The sequence below is a fragment of the Orcinus orca genome, chromosome 10 (assembly GCF_937001465.1).
Source record: "Orcinus orca chromosome 10, mOrcOrc1.1, whole genome shotgun sequence".
Classification (NCBI taxonomy): Eukaryota; Metazoa; Chordata; class Mammalia; order Artiodactyla; family Delphinidae; genus Orcinus; species Orcinus orca.
In genome coordinates this window covers 39,971,411-39,986,555 of record NC_064568.1, presented here as the reverse complement: position 1 = coordinate 39,986,555, position 15,145 = coordinate 39,971,411, and the positions used below count along the sequence as shown (strand labels likewise).

General features: G+C 39.4%; 1 protein-coding gene and 1 pseudogene across 4 annotated transcripts in view; one reads left to right on the top strand and one right to left on the bottom strand.

The window, feature by feature from the left end:
* The window catches only part of SMARCC1 (SWI/SNF related, matrix associated, actin dependent regulator of chromatin subfamily c member 1), a 178,836-nt gene that overhangs the window by 150,249 nt on the left and 13,442 nt on the right, over positions 1-15,145 (bottom strand). For 3 of the 4 annotated variants that reach the window (XM_004283880.3, XM_033413117.2, XM_033413118.2), the window contains exon 3: positions 850-935. The exons of the other annotated variant lie outside the window; for it this stretch is intronic. In XM_004283880.3, coding sequence (XP_004283928.1) covers positions 850-935 — 86 coding nt within the window. The remainder of the gene's footprint in view (positions 1-849; positions 936-15,145) is intronic. 4 annotated transcript variants of the gene reach the window in all.
* Positions 14,103-14,200, top strand: LOC117198165 (uncharacterized; annotated as a pseudogene).

Genomic DNA, 15,145 nt, shown 5'->3' with positions numbered 1-15,145 from the left:
ATACTGGAAAGAGGATAATTCTGGTACAATCTGAGAAGAAAATTTTACTCCTCATTCCTCTTAAAGTCTTTAACTCTATCCTTTACTTCTTTTTTGGCCCCATTTTTAATTTAAAGACGATTTATTTTACATATTCTTCTAAACCATCTTAAATCTTTTCAGATAAAAATATTTCACTGTACTGGCACACAAAGCGAGTTACACAATGACTTAGGAAAAGACATTTCACTTTGACACTCTGTCCACAAGAGTCCAGGTCGGACTTGGAAGAGATACAAGCTGAACAAGAAAACCAGTAAAGAGTTCCAACTGGGAAACAAGAGCGAGGGTACAAACCATATATGAGTACCCAGTCAATCCTAGATCAGAGAATACTCTGGCAAGAGCTGCAACAGCAGAGTTGAAAACAGAACTGAAAAACAGAAGGCTACCCTCTGATAACAACAAACTCTCATGCTCGTTTAATCAATAAAACAATATATAATGTGTCTTTCAGCACATTATAATACACATTTATGTATTTCACAGGGAGCCTACCTTCCAATTTGCTAATAATGCACATCCATCTATTATCTACATACAACCATATATGAAAAATAACTTGTATAATAACTGCAACATTTGTTTGATATTTTTCTTGGATGTAGGCAAAAAGTAAATTAGGGCTCTAGATAAAAGACAACATACTTTGGATAAAAGACAACATACTTTGGATAAAAGACAACATACTTTGGATATTAATCATAATGTGCTTATAGAATTCTCTAACACCATACAAAGGAGGAACAGGTTTAACATTGAAAAACTTCAATATCACAGCAAAACATGCAAATAAATACAAAAACTTACCATCCCTGTTCATTTTTATATTTGTAAGCAGCCCCAAGAATGTGACACAAGGTGCCTCCAGCTTTGAAATCCATGAAACATTTTGCCTAAAAAATGATACAAGTTACACATGAGAAAAATCAAAGTTCTGACAAAATTACTCATGTCTGAATTCTAAGCTTAATAAACTCAAAGTTATAAACAACTTCTAATTTTTTTTTTTTTTTTTGCGGTATGCGGACCTCTCACTGTTGTGGCCTCTCCCATTGTGGAGCACAGGCTCTGGACGCGCAGGCTCAGTGGCCATGGCTCACAGGCCCAGCCGCTCCGCGGCTCAACCACTGCGCCACCAGGGAAGCCCACAACTTCTAATTTGATAACCTCCTTAAATACTTCTGAAACAAACTGAGGTACAAAGAAATTTTTCTAATTTTCTTTAGAAAATTTTCTTTAAGTAAACAGATTTACATGAATGAAATGAAAAACAAGATTTACAAAATATACACCAAACTGTTTCAGCAGAAAACATTAAATGGACAAAATAGTGATATACCACCAACTCCACTGGTAAATTTAAGATCTGACTTTTAAAATGTACAATAAGAAATATTAGTCCGGGCTTCCCTGGTGGCGCAGTGGTTAAGAATCTGCCTGCCAATGAAGGGGACATGGGTTTGAGCCCTGGTCTGGGAAGATCCCACATGCCACGGAGCAACTAAGCCCGCAAGCCACAACCACCAAGCCCACGAGCCTAGAGCCCATGCTCTGCAACAAGAGAAGCCACTGCAATGAGAAGCCTGCACACTGCAACGAAGAGTAGCTCCCCGTTTGCCGCAACTAGAGAAAGCCTGCGCACAGTAACAGGGACCCAACACAGCCAAAAATAAAATAAATAATTTTTTTAAAAAAATTAGGCCAACGTAACTGATGAACACAGATGTAAAAATCCTCAACAAAATACTAGCAAACCAAATCCAACAGTACATTAAAAGGATCATACGCCATGATCAAGTGGGATTTATCCCAGAAACACAAGGATTTTTCAATATCTGCAAATCAATCAACGTGATACACAATAACAAACTGAAGGATAAAGACCATATGATCACAACAGATGAAGAAAAAGCTTTTGATTAAATTCAACATCCATTTCTGATAAAAACCCTCCAGAAAGTGGGCACAGAGGTAATATAGCTCAACATAACAAAGGCCATATATGACAGACCCATAGCTAACATCATACTCAATGGTGAAAAGCTGAAAGCATTCCCTCTAAGATCAGGAACGAGACAAGGATGCCCACTCTCACCACTTTTCTGCAACATAGTTTTGGAAGTCCTAGACACAGCAATCAGAGAAGTAAAAGAAATAAAAGGAATCCAAACTGGAAAGGAAGAAGTAAAACTGTCACTGTTTGCCGATGACATAATACTATACATAAGAAATCCTAAAGACACTACCAGAAAACTATTAGAGCTAATCAATGACTTCGGTAAAGTTGCAGAATACAATATTAATATACAGAAATCTGTTGCATTTCTATACATTAACAACAAAAGATCAGAAAGAGAAATTAAGGGAACAACCCTATTTAGTATCGCATCAAAAAGAGTAAAATACCTGAGAATAAACCTACCTAAAGAGGCAAAAGACCCGTACTCTGAAAATTGTAAGATGGTAATGAAAGAAACTGAAGATGACACAAGCAGATGGAAAGATATACCATGTTCCTAGATTGGAAAAATCAATATTGTCAAAATGACCATACAAGGCAATCTACAGTTTCAATGCAATCCCTATCAAATTACCAATGACATTTTTCACAGAACTGAAAAAAAAACTTTTTTATTTGCATGGAAACACAAAAGACCCTAAATAGCCAAAACAATCTTGAGAAAGAAGAATGGAGCTGGAAGAATCACGCTTCCTGACTTCAGATTATACTACAATGCTACAATAATCAAAACAGTATGGTACTGACACAAAAACAGACACACAGATCAATGGAACAGGACAGAAAGCCCAGAAATAAACTCATGCACTTATGGTCAATTAATCTATGACAAAGGAGGCAGGAATATACAATAGAGAAAAGACAGTCTCTTCAATAAGTGGTGCTGGGAAAACTGGATAGCTACATGTAAAAGAATGAAATTAGAACATTCTATAACACCACATGCAAAAATAAACTCAAAATGGATTAAAGACCTAAATGCAACACCGGATGCTATACAATGCCTAAAGGAAAACATAGGCAGAACATTCTTTGACTTAAATCACAATATTTTTTTGGATCCATCTCCTACAGTAATGGAAACAAAAGCAAAAATAAACAAATGGGACCTAATTAAACTTAAAAGCTTCTGCACAGCAAAGGAAACCATAAACAAAATGAAAAGACAACCTATGGAATGGGAGAAAATATTTGCAAACAATGTGACTCAACCAAGGGATTAATTTCCAGAATATAAAACAGCTTATGCAGCTCAAACAACCCAATCAAAAAATGGGTAGAGAATCTCAATAGATATTTCTTTGAAGACATACACATGGCCAACAGGCATATGAAAAGATGCTCAACATCACAAATTATTCGAGAAATGCAAATCAAAACTAAAATGGGCTATCACCTCACACCAGTCTGAATGGCCATCATCAAAAAGTCTACAAAGAGGGAATTCCCTGGTGGCGCAGTGGTTAGGAATCAGCCTGCCAATGCAGGGGACACGGGTTCAATCCCTGGTCCGGGAAGATCCTACATGCCGCGGAGCAACTAAGCCCATGCGCCACAATTACTGAGCCTGTCTGTGCTCTAGAGCCCGCGAGCCGCAAGTACTGAGCCCGCCTGCTGCAAATACTGAAGCCCGTGTACCTAGAGCCTGTGAAGAGAAGCCACTGCAATGAGAAGCCCACACACCACAACGAAGAGTAGCTCCTGGTTCGCCACAACTAGAGAAAGCCCATGCGCAGCAACAAACACCCAATGCAGCCAAAAATAAATAATAAAGAAATAAATTTATTTTAACAAGAAAAGAAAAAAGAAGTCTACAAACAATAAATGCTGGAGAGGGTGTGAAGAAAAGGGAACCTTCCTATGCTGTTCGTGGGAATATAAATCGGGGCAGCCACTATTGAGAATAGTAAGGAGGTTCCTTAAAAAATTAAAAATAGAACTACCATATGATCTAACAATCCCACTACTGGGCATATAGCCAGAGAAAACTCTAATTTGAAAAGATACATGCATCCCAATGTTCACAGCGGCACTATTTACAATAGCCAAGACATGGAAGCAACCTAAATGTCCATCAACAGTTGAATGGATAAAGATGTGGTGTATACACACACAAACACACACAAAACTGGATAATACTCAGCCAGAAAGAAGAACCAAATAATGCCTTTTGGAGCTACATGGATGGACTTAGAGATTATCATACTAAGTGAAGTAAGTCACACTGAGAAAGACAAATGTCGTATGATATCACATAGGTGGAATCTTAAAAATGATACAAATGGGGAATTCCCTAGTGGTCCAGTGGTTAGGACTCTGCGCTTCCACTGCAGGGGGCATGGGTTCAATCCCTGGTCGGGGAATTAAAATCCTGCGTGCCACGTGGTGCAGCCAAAAAATTAAAGAAAAATATTTAAAAAATAAAAATAAAAAGCATTTTTAAAAACGATACAAACGAAGTTATTCACAAAACAGAAACAGACTCACAGACATAGAAAATAAACATATGGTTACCAAAGGGGGAGGGGGGAAGGATGAATTGAAAATTTAGGATTAACAGCTACACAGTATGATGTGTAAAATAGGTAAACAACAAGGACCTACTGTATAGCACAGGGAATCATATTCAATACCTTGTAATAACCTATAATGGAAAAGAATCTGAAAAAAATATATATATGTATGTATGTATAACTGAATCACTTCGCTGTACACCTGAAACACTGTAATCAACTATACTTGAATAAAAGAAAAAAGAAAAAACTCTAATGGACAAAATATTGATATACTACAAAACTCTACTGGTAAATTTAAAATTTGATTTTTAACATGTGGAAAATTCCAGTAACACACAATTTACAATATGGTTCTCCTGCTGAATAAGAAATATTAGTATACATTAGGTTTTTTTTCCAATTTAGGTTCTTGACATTAAATTTTAGAAAAATTATAACTGAACTCTTATATTTTAATGACCACTGAAACATGGTATAACTATATTTAACTATGCATTTAAGTTATAGCTAAAATCTGTGCAACAATTTGAAAAAGATTTGCACTTTATGGATTATAAAAGCAGAGCTCAAATAAATCAAATGCTGAATGACTTCCATATTTTGGAAGTAAAAATTTAATATAAATGTGATCATCAAATAGGCTAATAAGATAAAGTGTTAGGGACTTCCCTGGTGGTCCAGTGGTTAAGAATCCACTTTCCAATGCAGGGGACGTGGGTTCAGTCCCTCGTCGGGGAACTAAGATCCCACGTGCCGTGGGGCAACTAAGCCCACATGGCACAACTACTGAGCGCATGTGCCTCAACGAGAGAGCCCACGTGCCACAAACTACAGAGCCCACGCACTCTAAAAACCACGCACCACAACTAGAGAGAAGCCCACACGCCACAAAGAGCCCACACCGCAATGAAAGATCCTGCATGCTGCAACGAAGACCCCGCATGCCGCAACTAAGACCCGACAGCCAAAAAGATAAAGAAAACAAATAAAATAAATATAAAACAGTAAAAAAAAAAGGTGAAGTGTTAAAAATATACCATTCAGGGCTTCCCTGGTGGCGCAGTGGTTGAGAGTCCGCCTGCCGATGCAGGGGACACGGGTTCGTGCCCCGGTCCAGAAGATCCCACATGCCGCGGAGTGGCTAGGCCCGTGAGCCATGGCCGCTGAGCCTGTGCGTCCAGAGCCTGTGCTCCGCAACGGGAGAGGCCACAACAGTGAGAGGCCCGCGTACGGCCAAAAAAAAAAAAAAATATATATATATATATACACACACACACACACACACCCCATTCATTTTTTCCTTTGAAAACTATTATTACAAAATAATATAATGTAAAAAAACATATGATATCAAATATTAAGAGAGACAAAAAACAGAAATGGTGGTTGGTAGGGTCTGGAGAGACAGGAATGGAAGTTATTGTTTCACGGGTACAGAGCTTTCAATTTACAAAAATGACAAAGTTCTGGTGATGGATAGTAGTAACAGTTACACAACAACGTAAATGTACTTAATGCCACTGAACTATACACTTAAAAATGACTAAAATGGTAAATTTTGTTATGTTTATTTTACTACAGTTAAAAATAAATAAATAGCATGTTTTAAAATAAGAAATATTAAGAATCACTAAGATGAGCTCTTCCAAATTAAACAGACAAGTAAGCCTCACAGATCAGTCTGGTTATCTCGTTGCTTTTTAAACATTACATGGGTTTCTGAGTTCCTAATTTTTTGCCCAACACTATTCCTGGTACATCTCAAAAGCTGCATTACATATTCTAAACAGAAGCATCTGGGTGCAAGTCTTATCACTGACAACTTATTTATCTGAGAAAATGTATAAGACATTACAATTTTGTAGTGTTGGCACTTGAACTAGAATAATGTGCTAAGGTACCTACTAGAGTAGAATGAGACCTAGTTCTCCTACTAATCCTTCTCTGAACTGCCCAGAGATTGAGATAAAATGTTCTCGCCAACCACATGGGCATATCACTATTGCACACATGCACAACACTCGCAGCGTAATACAGAAATAACTGGTTTATAGATTTATCTGTTATTCAAACTCCTTGAGGACAGGAATAGTGTCTTATTCGAATTTTAACATCAATATTCAGCAGAGTACCTGACAATGTAGGTAATCCATAAAAATTTTCTCAACAGTTCTACTGTACTAAAATCATTTAAAAATTCAGATCCAAGCTACTGAAAAATATATGTTGAGCAGATCACAATAAAACATCTCTACATGTAATTTAAGGTTATAGTCAATTTCTAGACAGATTAATTTGAGAAATTAAAATATTATCAGATATATGCTCAAGACAGACAAAATAACTTCTATCAAAAACTATAGGGACAAGTGATGAATGAAGAGGTAGAAAACAGACCTTCAATTTTCTAATGGTAAGATCTGAATAAACAGGAAGAGGGAGGAGACTCACAAACCTGTCAAAAGTACTAGTTCCAGTAATAAAGTGCAATAAGAAAAACATTCTTAAAAATGTGGCAAAAGAAACAAAAGAACAAATAGGGACTTCGTCATACATCAAGGATTCTTAGAGCTTTCATGGAAATGGATTTGGGATTCTGGTCCTCCTGACAAGCTCAGTATCAGTATCACCCACATAAAAGTGTAGTAGACCAGAGTCAGGGGATGGAAAGCTGGAGGCACAGACGAGAGACCTCTCAGGGACACCCACTGGCCCCTGAGTGTACTTCCTCATTCAATCCTCATCCCAACTACACTCACCCTGAAGAGGGCCTGCTCAAGCTGCCGCTGGATGTGGTTCAAATATTAGAGCTCAAGTTCTTAAACATTCTCTAAAGAAGCCAGATTGTTAAGAGTAAATTCCTCTTCATTAGTACTGAAAAACCTAAAGAATAATAGGGTACCGAAACTTGAGCCTTCCAGAGCCAGCAAAGGCAGCCTGCCTTTGGTGAGTTATCTAAGCAGCTGCTTACCCCAATTAGAGACTGTGGGGGTCAGGGACAGCTCTAACAGGCTGCTTCTATTCCCAGTTGTGTGACCACACTGCTTTTGATAAGCTGCTACATCTCTGACTAAATTGGAAATTTAATCTAATCTTATTCTGGATGTATATAAAGTGGTCTCATCCTACCTATTTATACAGCCCACTTAAAATTCTGCTGAGCTGAGTAAACCTTAAAAAAGATAAACCTAACTGCAATACTTAAAAGTGCTTTAAACTTGTGCCATAGTGTCCTTATTTCTTTATTTTTTGACTTTTTCATTAAAGACAAGGTAGTGCCAACGTGCAGTAAAAAGGACAACAATGGTATACATTTGTGTGAGGAGAATATACACATTTATATGCCATGTTTGGGTCTATTAATCAATGAATGACTGTGCCAGAAAGCGGATGTGAGGAAGTGAATAAAGGAGCAGAAACTGAACATGAGCCAGAAACCAAGAATGTTCACAGAAAATCACAGTCATCTTCATAAACTGAAAACAGTTACGGGGGAAAAAACCTATCACTTAAGAGTCCAGAATCATTTTACCTCACAAAGTACAATGACACTAAGCATTCCATAAGTTTCTTTATGTATTTTAACTGCTTTGAGTTAAAATAATGCTTTCTAGAAACATTTCCCAAGCTTATTAATAAAAGAAATGATAATAGTGTTATAATTATCACCTCTAATCATAGGTAATCACTGGTGTAGTATTCTTATTCTTGAAGAGAAAAGTATTATAATTACTACCAGTTACTGAGAATTTACCAAGAGACACTTTATATATATTACCTCATTTACTCCTCACAAGTTCACTGTCTTCACCCCATTTTACAGATGAAAAGGTGTTGATGGCTCTAGCAATATGGCAGACTAAATAATCAGAAAACCCTACCACTAAAAATATATGCTGGATAAAAAATACAGACATTATTTTAAATGTGTAGCTGAATTAGAAGGAGAACAAATCCCCAGGGACAAAAATAAGAAAAAAAAAAAATTCAAAGTCAAAGTGGGGCTTCCCTGGTGGCGCAGTGGTTGAGAGTCCGCCTGCCGATGCAGCGGACACGGGTTCGTGCCCCGGTCCGGGAAGATCCTACATGCCGCGGAGCAGCTGGGCCCATGAGCCGTGGCCGCTGAGCCTGCGCGTCCGGAGCCTGTGCTCCGCAACGGGAGAGGCCACAACAGTGAGAGGCCCGCGTACCGCCAAAAAAAAAAAAAAAAAGTCAAAGTGGCAATTTTGTTGAGTTAAAAACTAAAATTCTAGGGTGACAGGAGGCTGGGGATAATGGGATTAAATAGGTAAGTAATATCAACCTTGATAACCTAAATGCTAGGGTTTGAGTTTCTCTACAGGGTCAGGAAGTAAGACTACAGACCTATGCAAGTGAGGACATTAGAACTAAGACAATCACCTACCACACACATACACACATAACACCAGGGGTATAAACAGGTTACACCATTAGGGAAAGGATAAGCTAGAAAAAATATCTGCCAGCTAAAAACTAAGGAGGAAAACAATCTTCCGCCTCAAGATAATTTGAGTTGGAGATGTACACTACCAATACTTAGTCTAGGAACCCCATGCCAAATTAACATAAGAATTGGTCCTAGGGACTTCTCTGGTCGTCCAGTGGTTAAGACTGCACACTTCCAATGCAGGGGGCACAGGTTGCATCCCTGATCAGGTAACTAAGATCCCGCATACTGAACGGTGCAGCTAAAAAAAAAAAAAAAAAAAAAAAGAATTGGTCCTGAAGTTGGCGGGTCTTCTGAAGTGCCTTACTGAGCAAATTCTCAACCCAGGTCAACAGGATTCCCAAATAAACTTCCACTGAAAGAGAACTGAAAGGCCACAATTCAAACATAATTAAGTGTTTTTAAGTCAACAGACAAAGCTAACAGCAAGATTAGAATCCTAACATTTTCAGATAATAGAAACAACATGACAGGGCTTGTAAAATTAGAATACATAAAGTGATTAAGGACACTAAAAAGAAAGACTTGAGAAATATATATATGTAACCCGTAGAACAAATAACATCCAATGAAAGTAAAAGCACAGCTGACAGAAAATTAGACAACTAGACACAGAAGAATAAAAGCTAAAGTTTCTTAGAAATTTTAAAGGATATAAATTCTCAGCTTCGAGAAACACATCAGGGGCTTCCCTGGTGGTGCAGTAGTTAAGAATCTGCTTGTCAATGCAGGGGACACAGGTTCAAGCCCTGATCCGAGAAGATCCCACGTGCCGCGAAGCAACTAAGCCTGTGCACCACAACTACTGAGCCTGCACTCTAGAGCCCACGAGCCACAACTACTGGAGCCCATACACCTAGAGCCCGTGCTCCGCAACAAGAGAAGCCGCTGCAATGAGAAGCCCGCGCACTACAACGAAGAGTAGGCCCTGCTCGCTGCAACTAGAGAAAGCCCGCGCACAGCAATGAACACCCAACGCAGCCAAAAATAATTAATTTTTTTAAAAAACTGGTAAAAAACAGAAAAGAGCAGCCCAATGGTGCAAAATATAAAAGGGTGCTCAACTTCATTAGTTATCAGCAACTACAAAACAATGTGTATCACCACAAATCCACCAAAAAACTAAAATTAAAAAGACAGACAACTTACAAACATTGGTGAGAAAGTAGAGTATTAGAACCCTTGTACACTGTACACTGCATGTGGGAGTATAAATTGGCACAAGGGTTCAGGAAAACTGGCCATATCTGCTAAAACTGAACATGCACCCCTGTGACCCAGCAATTCCACATGTGGGAGTGTAACTGACATAAATACCTATGTTTACCAGAAGATATATGCAAAAATATTCACAGCAGCACTATTTGCAATAGCCCTAAACTGGAAATAACCCCAAAAACCCATCAATGGTAGAATGGATAAATAAATTGTGCAGTATGCCCATAGTGAAATACTATGCAGCAAGGGATACTAAATTATGACCAAGCTGCCCAGTTTTTAAATTTTCATTTGAACACAGTCACACCTACTCAGGTAGGTAATTGTCTTCGGCTGCTTTTTATGCTACAACAGAGTTGGGTAGCTGTGACAGAGTCCATATACCTGCAAGCCTAAAATATTTACCATCTGTCCCTTTAAGAAAAAATTTGCCAAACCCTTAAACAGTAACCAGAATGAACAAACTGCAACTACAAGTAATAACAAGGAAGAATTTTCCAAATCTAACATTTGTCTATATGCTTCAAAAATTTAAGTCATGAAGAACAGGCGGTCCGGTGGTTAAAAATTTAAGTCATGAATGACAAAGACAGGCTGAACTATTTCAAATTAATCAAGACTAAAGAGATATAACTAAAATGTGGGATCTTGGTTTAGATCTTGTAAGATACATTTCTGAGATAATTAGTGAAATGTGAAGACAGATTATATAGTAGATAATGGTATTGTGTCAATGTTAAACTTCCTAAATTTGATAACTGTATTTGTAAGACAATATCCTTGTTCTAAGGAGATCCAGGCTGCAGTCTGAAGTCTCTACAGTTTTGCCCTCCCTGCTAGATTGGACCCCATGGACATCAGGAACTTCTCCAGTCACTCCAAGAGTGTAGTATCACTCCTGTGGTGACTAAGATGAGTGATTTGTCTCCAGAAGTACTTTTGTTCTTGCTTCTCAGACTTACATGCTAATCTTGGTCTTTTCCTCCCCCTTTCCAGAAAGTCCTAGAATTTAGCATGATCTTGGCAAAACAATACCATTCTCAGATACAGATAATAAAATACTTAAACCTGTAGGGACCATAATGTTCACTGATTCCTAGTTTTCTAATGCTTCTTTGCCACAGAACACTTTCAGGAGTAGAAACCTCAAAAAGAAGTCTATCAGGAAAAACTGTTCAAAGTGAAAAATTTGAAGACAACAGATTCCTCTTAGACCTGCCCATTTATTCCTGCCACTCAGGTACTCTGAAGGGAACAATTATAAAACCAAGGATCAGATCCAACTCCTTTTTCTAACAACTCTAAGCCCTTTCTTATTAACTTTCTTTTCCCTAAAATTTATTTAGCACAAAGCATGGTTTATTGACTCAAATAAAGGAAACAGATCATTGAAGTGACAGTCCTCAAACTCCCATCCTTTCCTCTACACCAGACTGACCAAGTTCATGAGAATTCCTGCCATGAAGTCAGTCACGCTTAATGGGTAGCAATTCCAAAGTGTCAGTGAGAGATAGCCTACAGACTGTGACTTGTTTAAAATGTCCCAAAATTGTACTACCCAGTTCAATCACATGACCTTATTATTAGAACTGGCTTTGACAACAAATTTTACCCTGAAGTATTCATTACATTCCACCAAAGATAGATATAAAAACCCTATATACGTTCCTATGACAATTTGAAAATCAATTCCAAAAATTTTAATGATAGTCCCTTGAAACTATGTGTATCAATCTCCACAACATATTTCCTTTTGAAGAGTAATAATCATTTCACTGAGTTCTGATAGTTGCTTTAAAATCAGTCAGTACTGCGCTTTACATTTTTGTAGATATTTTAAGAAAAGCTTAATTTCAGAAAGTAAATACGGTTCGGTTCTCTAGCTTATTTTTTTTAAAGAGCCTTCCACTCTCCCTGTCATTGAGACAGTTACTAACATCACAGCAAAGGTACACCAACCAATAAATGTATACTAAACACTTGCAGTGAGTAAGAAGGTAAAGCAAGTCTTATCAATGTTCAACTGAAAACTCTGGCTTTAATTCAAAGGGCACTACAGCATTCTGTTAGTTCTCAGGTTCACAGCTCATTTACACAAAATACACTATGTCTGGAACATAAGTTGAAGAGAAACAAGAAGACATCGCTCTTTGGGACCTTCCTTAAGAACTGGATTTGAGTGCTTCCCTGGTGGCGCAGTGGTTGAGAGTCCGCCTGCCGATGCAGGGGACACGGGCTCGTGCCCCGGTCCAGGAGAATCCCACATGCTGCGGAGCAGGTGGGTCCGTGAGCCACGGCCGCTGAGCCTGTGCGTCTGGAGCCTGTGCTCCGCAACGGGAGAGGCCACAGCAGTGAGAGGCCCACGCACCGCAAAGACGTATAATAAATGTTTAAATAATATGTATGCCTTACATGTACATTTTTACTTTTACCAAAACCACTTTTGCTACACAAGTCAGCAAACTACTTTTTATGTCTTAAAGTACTACATACTACTTCTAATTTCTCAAAGAGCTTTCATTATCACACATCATGTGATTCTAACAACTATGCCATGGGATCAGTAGGGCAAGGAACACGTTCCCAGAAATGGTACTACAGGTCGGAGTGCCTTCACACAAGGTTGCAGAGTGGTAGGATATGGCTATTTAATTCCTAAGCTCAGGGCTCTTCCCATAACACCTGGCTCAAGAAACTATTTGGTGGAGATTCGGTATCTTACATTATTTCAATTTAAGAAATGAATGAGGGCTTCCCTGGTGGTGCAGTGGTTAAGAATCCGCCTGCCAATGCAGGGGACACAGGTTCAATCCATGGTCTGGGAAGATCCCACATGCCACGGAGCAACTAAGCCCACGTGCCACAACTACTGAGCCTGCAAGCCACAACTACTGAGCCCGTGTGCCACAAATACTGAAGTCCACAATCCTAGAGCCTGTGCTCTGCAACAAGAGAAGCCACCGCAATGAGAAGCTTGAGCGCCTCAACAAAGAGTAGTCCCTGCTTGCCACAACTAGAGAAAGCCCATGCACAGCAATGAAGACCCAACATAGCTAAAGACAAATAAAATAAATACATTTATTTAAAAAAAAAAGAAAAGAAATGAATAAGAGGGCTTCCGTGGTGGCACAGTGGTTAAGAATCCACCTGCCTATGCAGGGGACGCAGGTTCAAGTCCTGGTCCGGGAAGATCCCACATGCCGCGAAGTAACTCAGCCCATGCGCCACAACTATTAAGTGTGCACTCTAGAGCCCACAAGCCACAACTACTGAGTCCACACGCCACAACTACTGAAGCCCACGCACCTAGAGCCCATGCTCTGCAACAAAGAGAAGCCACCGCAATGAGAAGCCCGCGCACCGCAATGAAGAGTAGCTCCCACTCGCCACAACTAGAGAAAGCCCACATGCAGCAACAAAGACCCAATGCAACCAAAAATAAATAAATAAAATTAAATTTAAAAAAAAAAATGAATGAGGGACCTCCCTGGTGGTCCAGTAGTTAAAAATCCACCTTCCAATGCAGGGGAAGCAGGTTCAATCCCTGTTCGGGGAACTAAGATCCCACATGCCACAGGGCAACTAAGCCCGTGCACCACAACTATTGAGCCCACGCCTCAAGGAGACATCCCACGTGCCGCAACTAAAACCCGGCACAGCCCAAAAAATAAAGTTAATTTTTAAAAAAAAGAAATGAATGAGCTTTATTTTAGGCAAAATCAACTGGTTTTAAAGTCTATCAAGACTTCTGACTGAAGTCGTATTAAAGACAACCATATTTTAGTGCTGATCTCCAAAACCCATAATAATGCTTAAAAATAAAGTTACAGGAGTGCTTGCTGCGGCAGCACATACTAAAATCGGAACAATACAGAGAAGATTAGCATGGCCCCTGCACAAGGATGACTCGCAATTTGTGAAGTGTTCCATATTTTGGGGGGGTTAGCAGATGTAAGCTTTTATATATAGAATGGATAAACAACAAGGTCAGAGAACTATATTCAGTAGCACAGAGAACTATATTCAATATCCCAGGATAAGTCATAACAGAAAATATAAAAAAAGAATATATGTGTGCATAACTGAATCACTTTGTTGTACAACAGTAATTAACAAATTGTAAATCAACTATACCTCAATAACAAAAATAAAGTAAAATGAAATTTTATTCTTTTTTTTAAAGTATTTATTTTGGCTGTGCTGGGCCTTTGTTGCTGCGCACAGGCTTTCTCTAGTTGCGGTGAGCGGGGGCTACTCTTTGTTGCGATGCGCAGGCTTCTCATTGCAGTGGCTTCTCTTGTTGTGGAGCACAGGCTCTAGGCACGCAGGCTTCAGTAGTTGTAGCACGCGGGCTCAGTACTTGTGGCGCACGGGCTTAGTTGCTCCACGGCATTTGGGAAGCCCTGTTTGTAGACTTTTTGATGATGGCCGTTCTGACTGGGGTTAGGTAATACGTCATTGCAGTTTTGATCTGCATATCTCTGATAATTAGTGTGTATCCTTGCCTCTTTCGTCATGTCTTAATTGACCATAGGTGCATGGGTTGTATTCTGCCTTTTAAAATAGATCATAAGGGGACTTCACTGGTGGCGCAGTGGTTAAGTGTCCGCCTGCCAATGCAGGGGACACGGGTTTGAGCCCTGGTCCAGGAGGATCCCACATGTCGCGGAGCGGCTGGGCCCGTGAGCCATGGCTGCTGAGCCTGCGCGTCTGGAGCCTGTGCTCCGCAACGGGAGAGGCCACAACAGTGAGAGGCCCGCGAACCGCAAAAAAAAAAAATGATATAGGGACTTCCCTGGTGGTCCAGTGACTAAGACCCTGCGCTCCCAGTGCATGGGGCCCAGGTTCGATACCTGGCTGGGGAACAAGATCCCACATGCA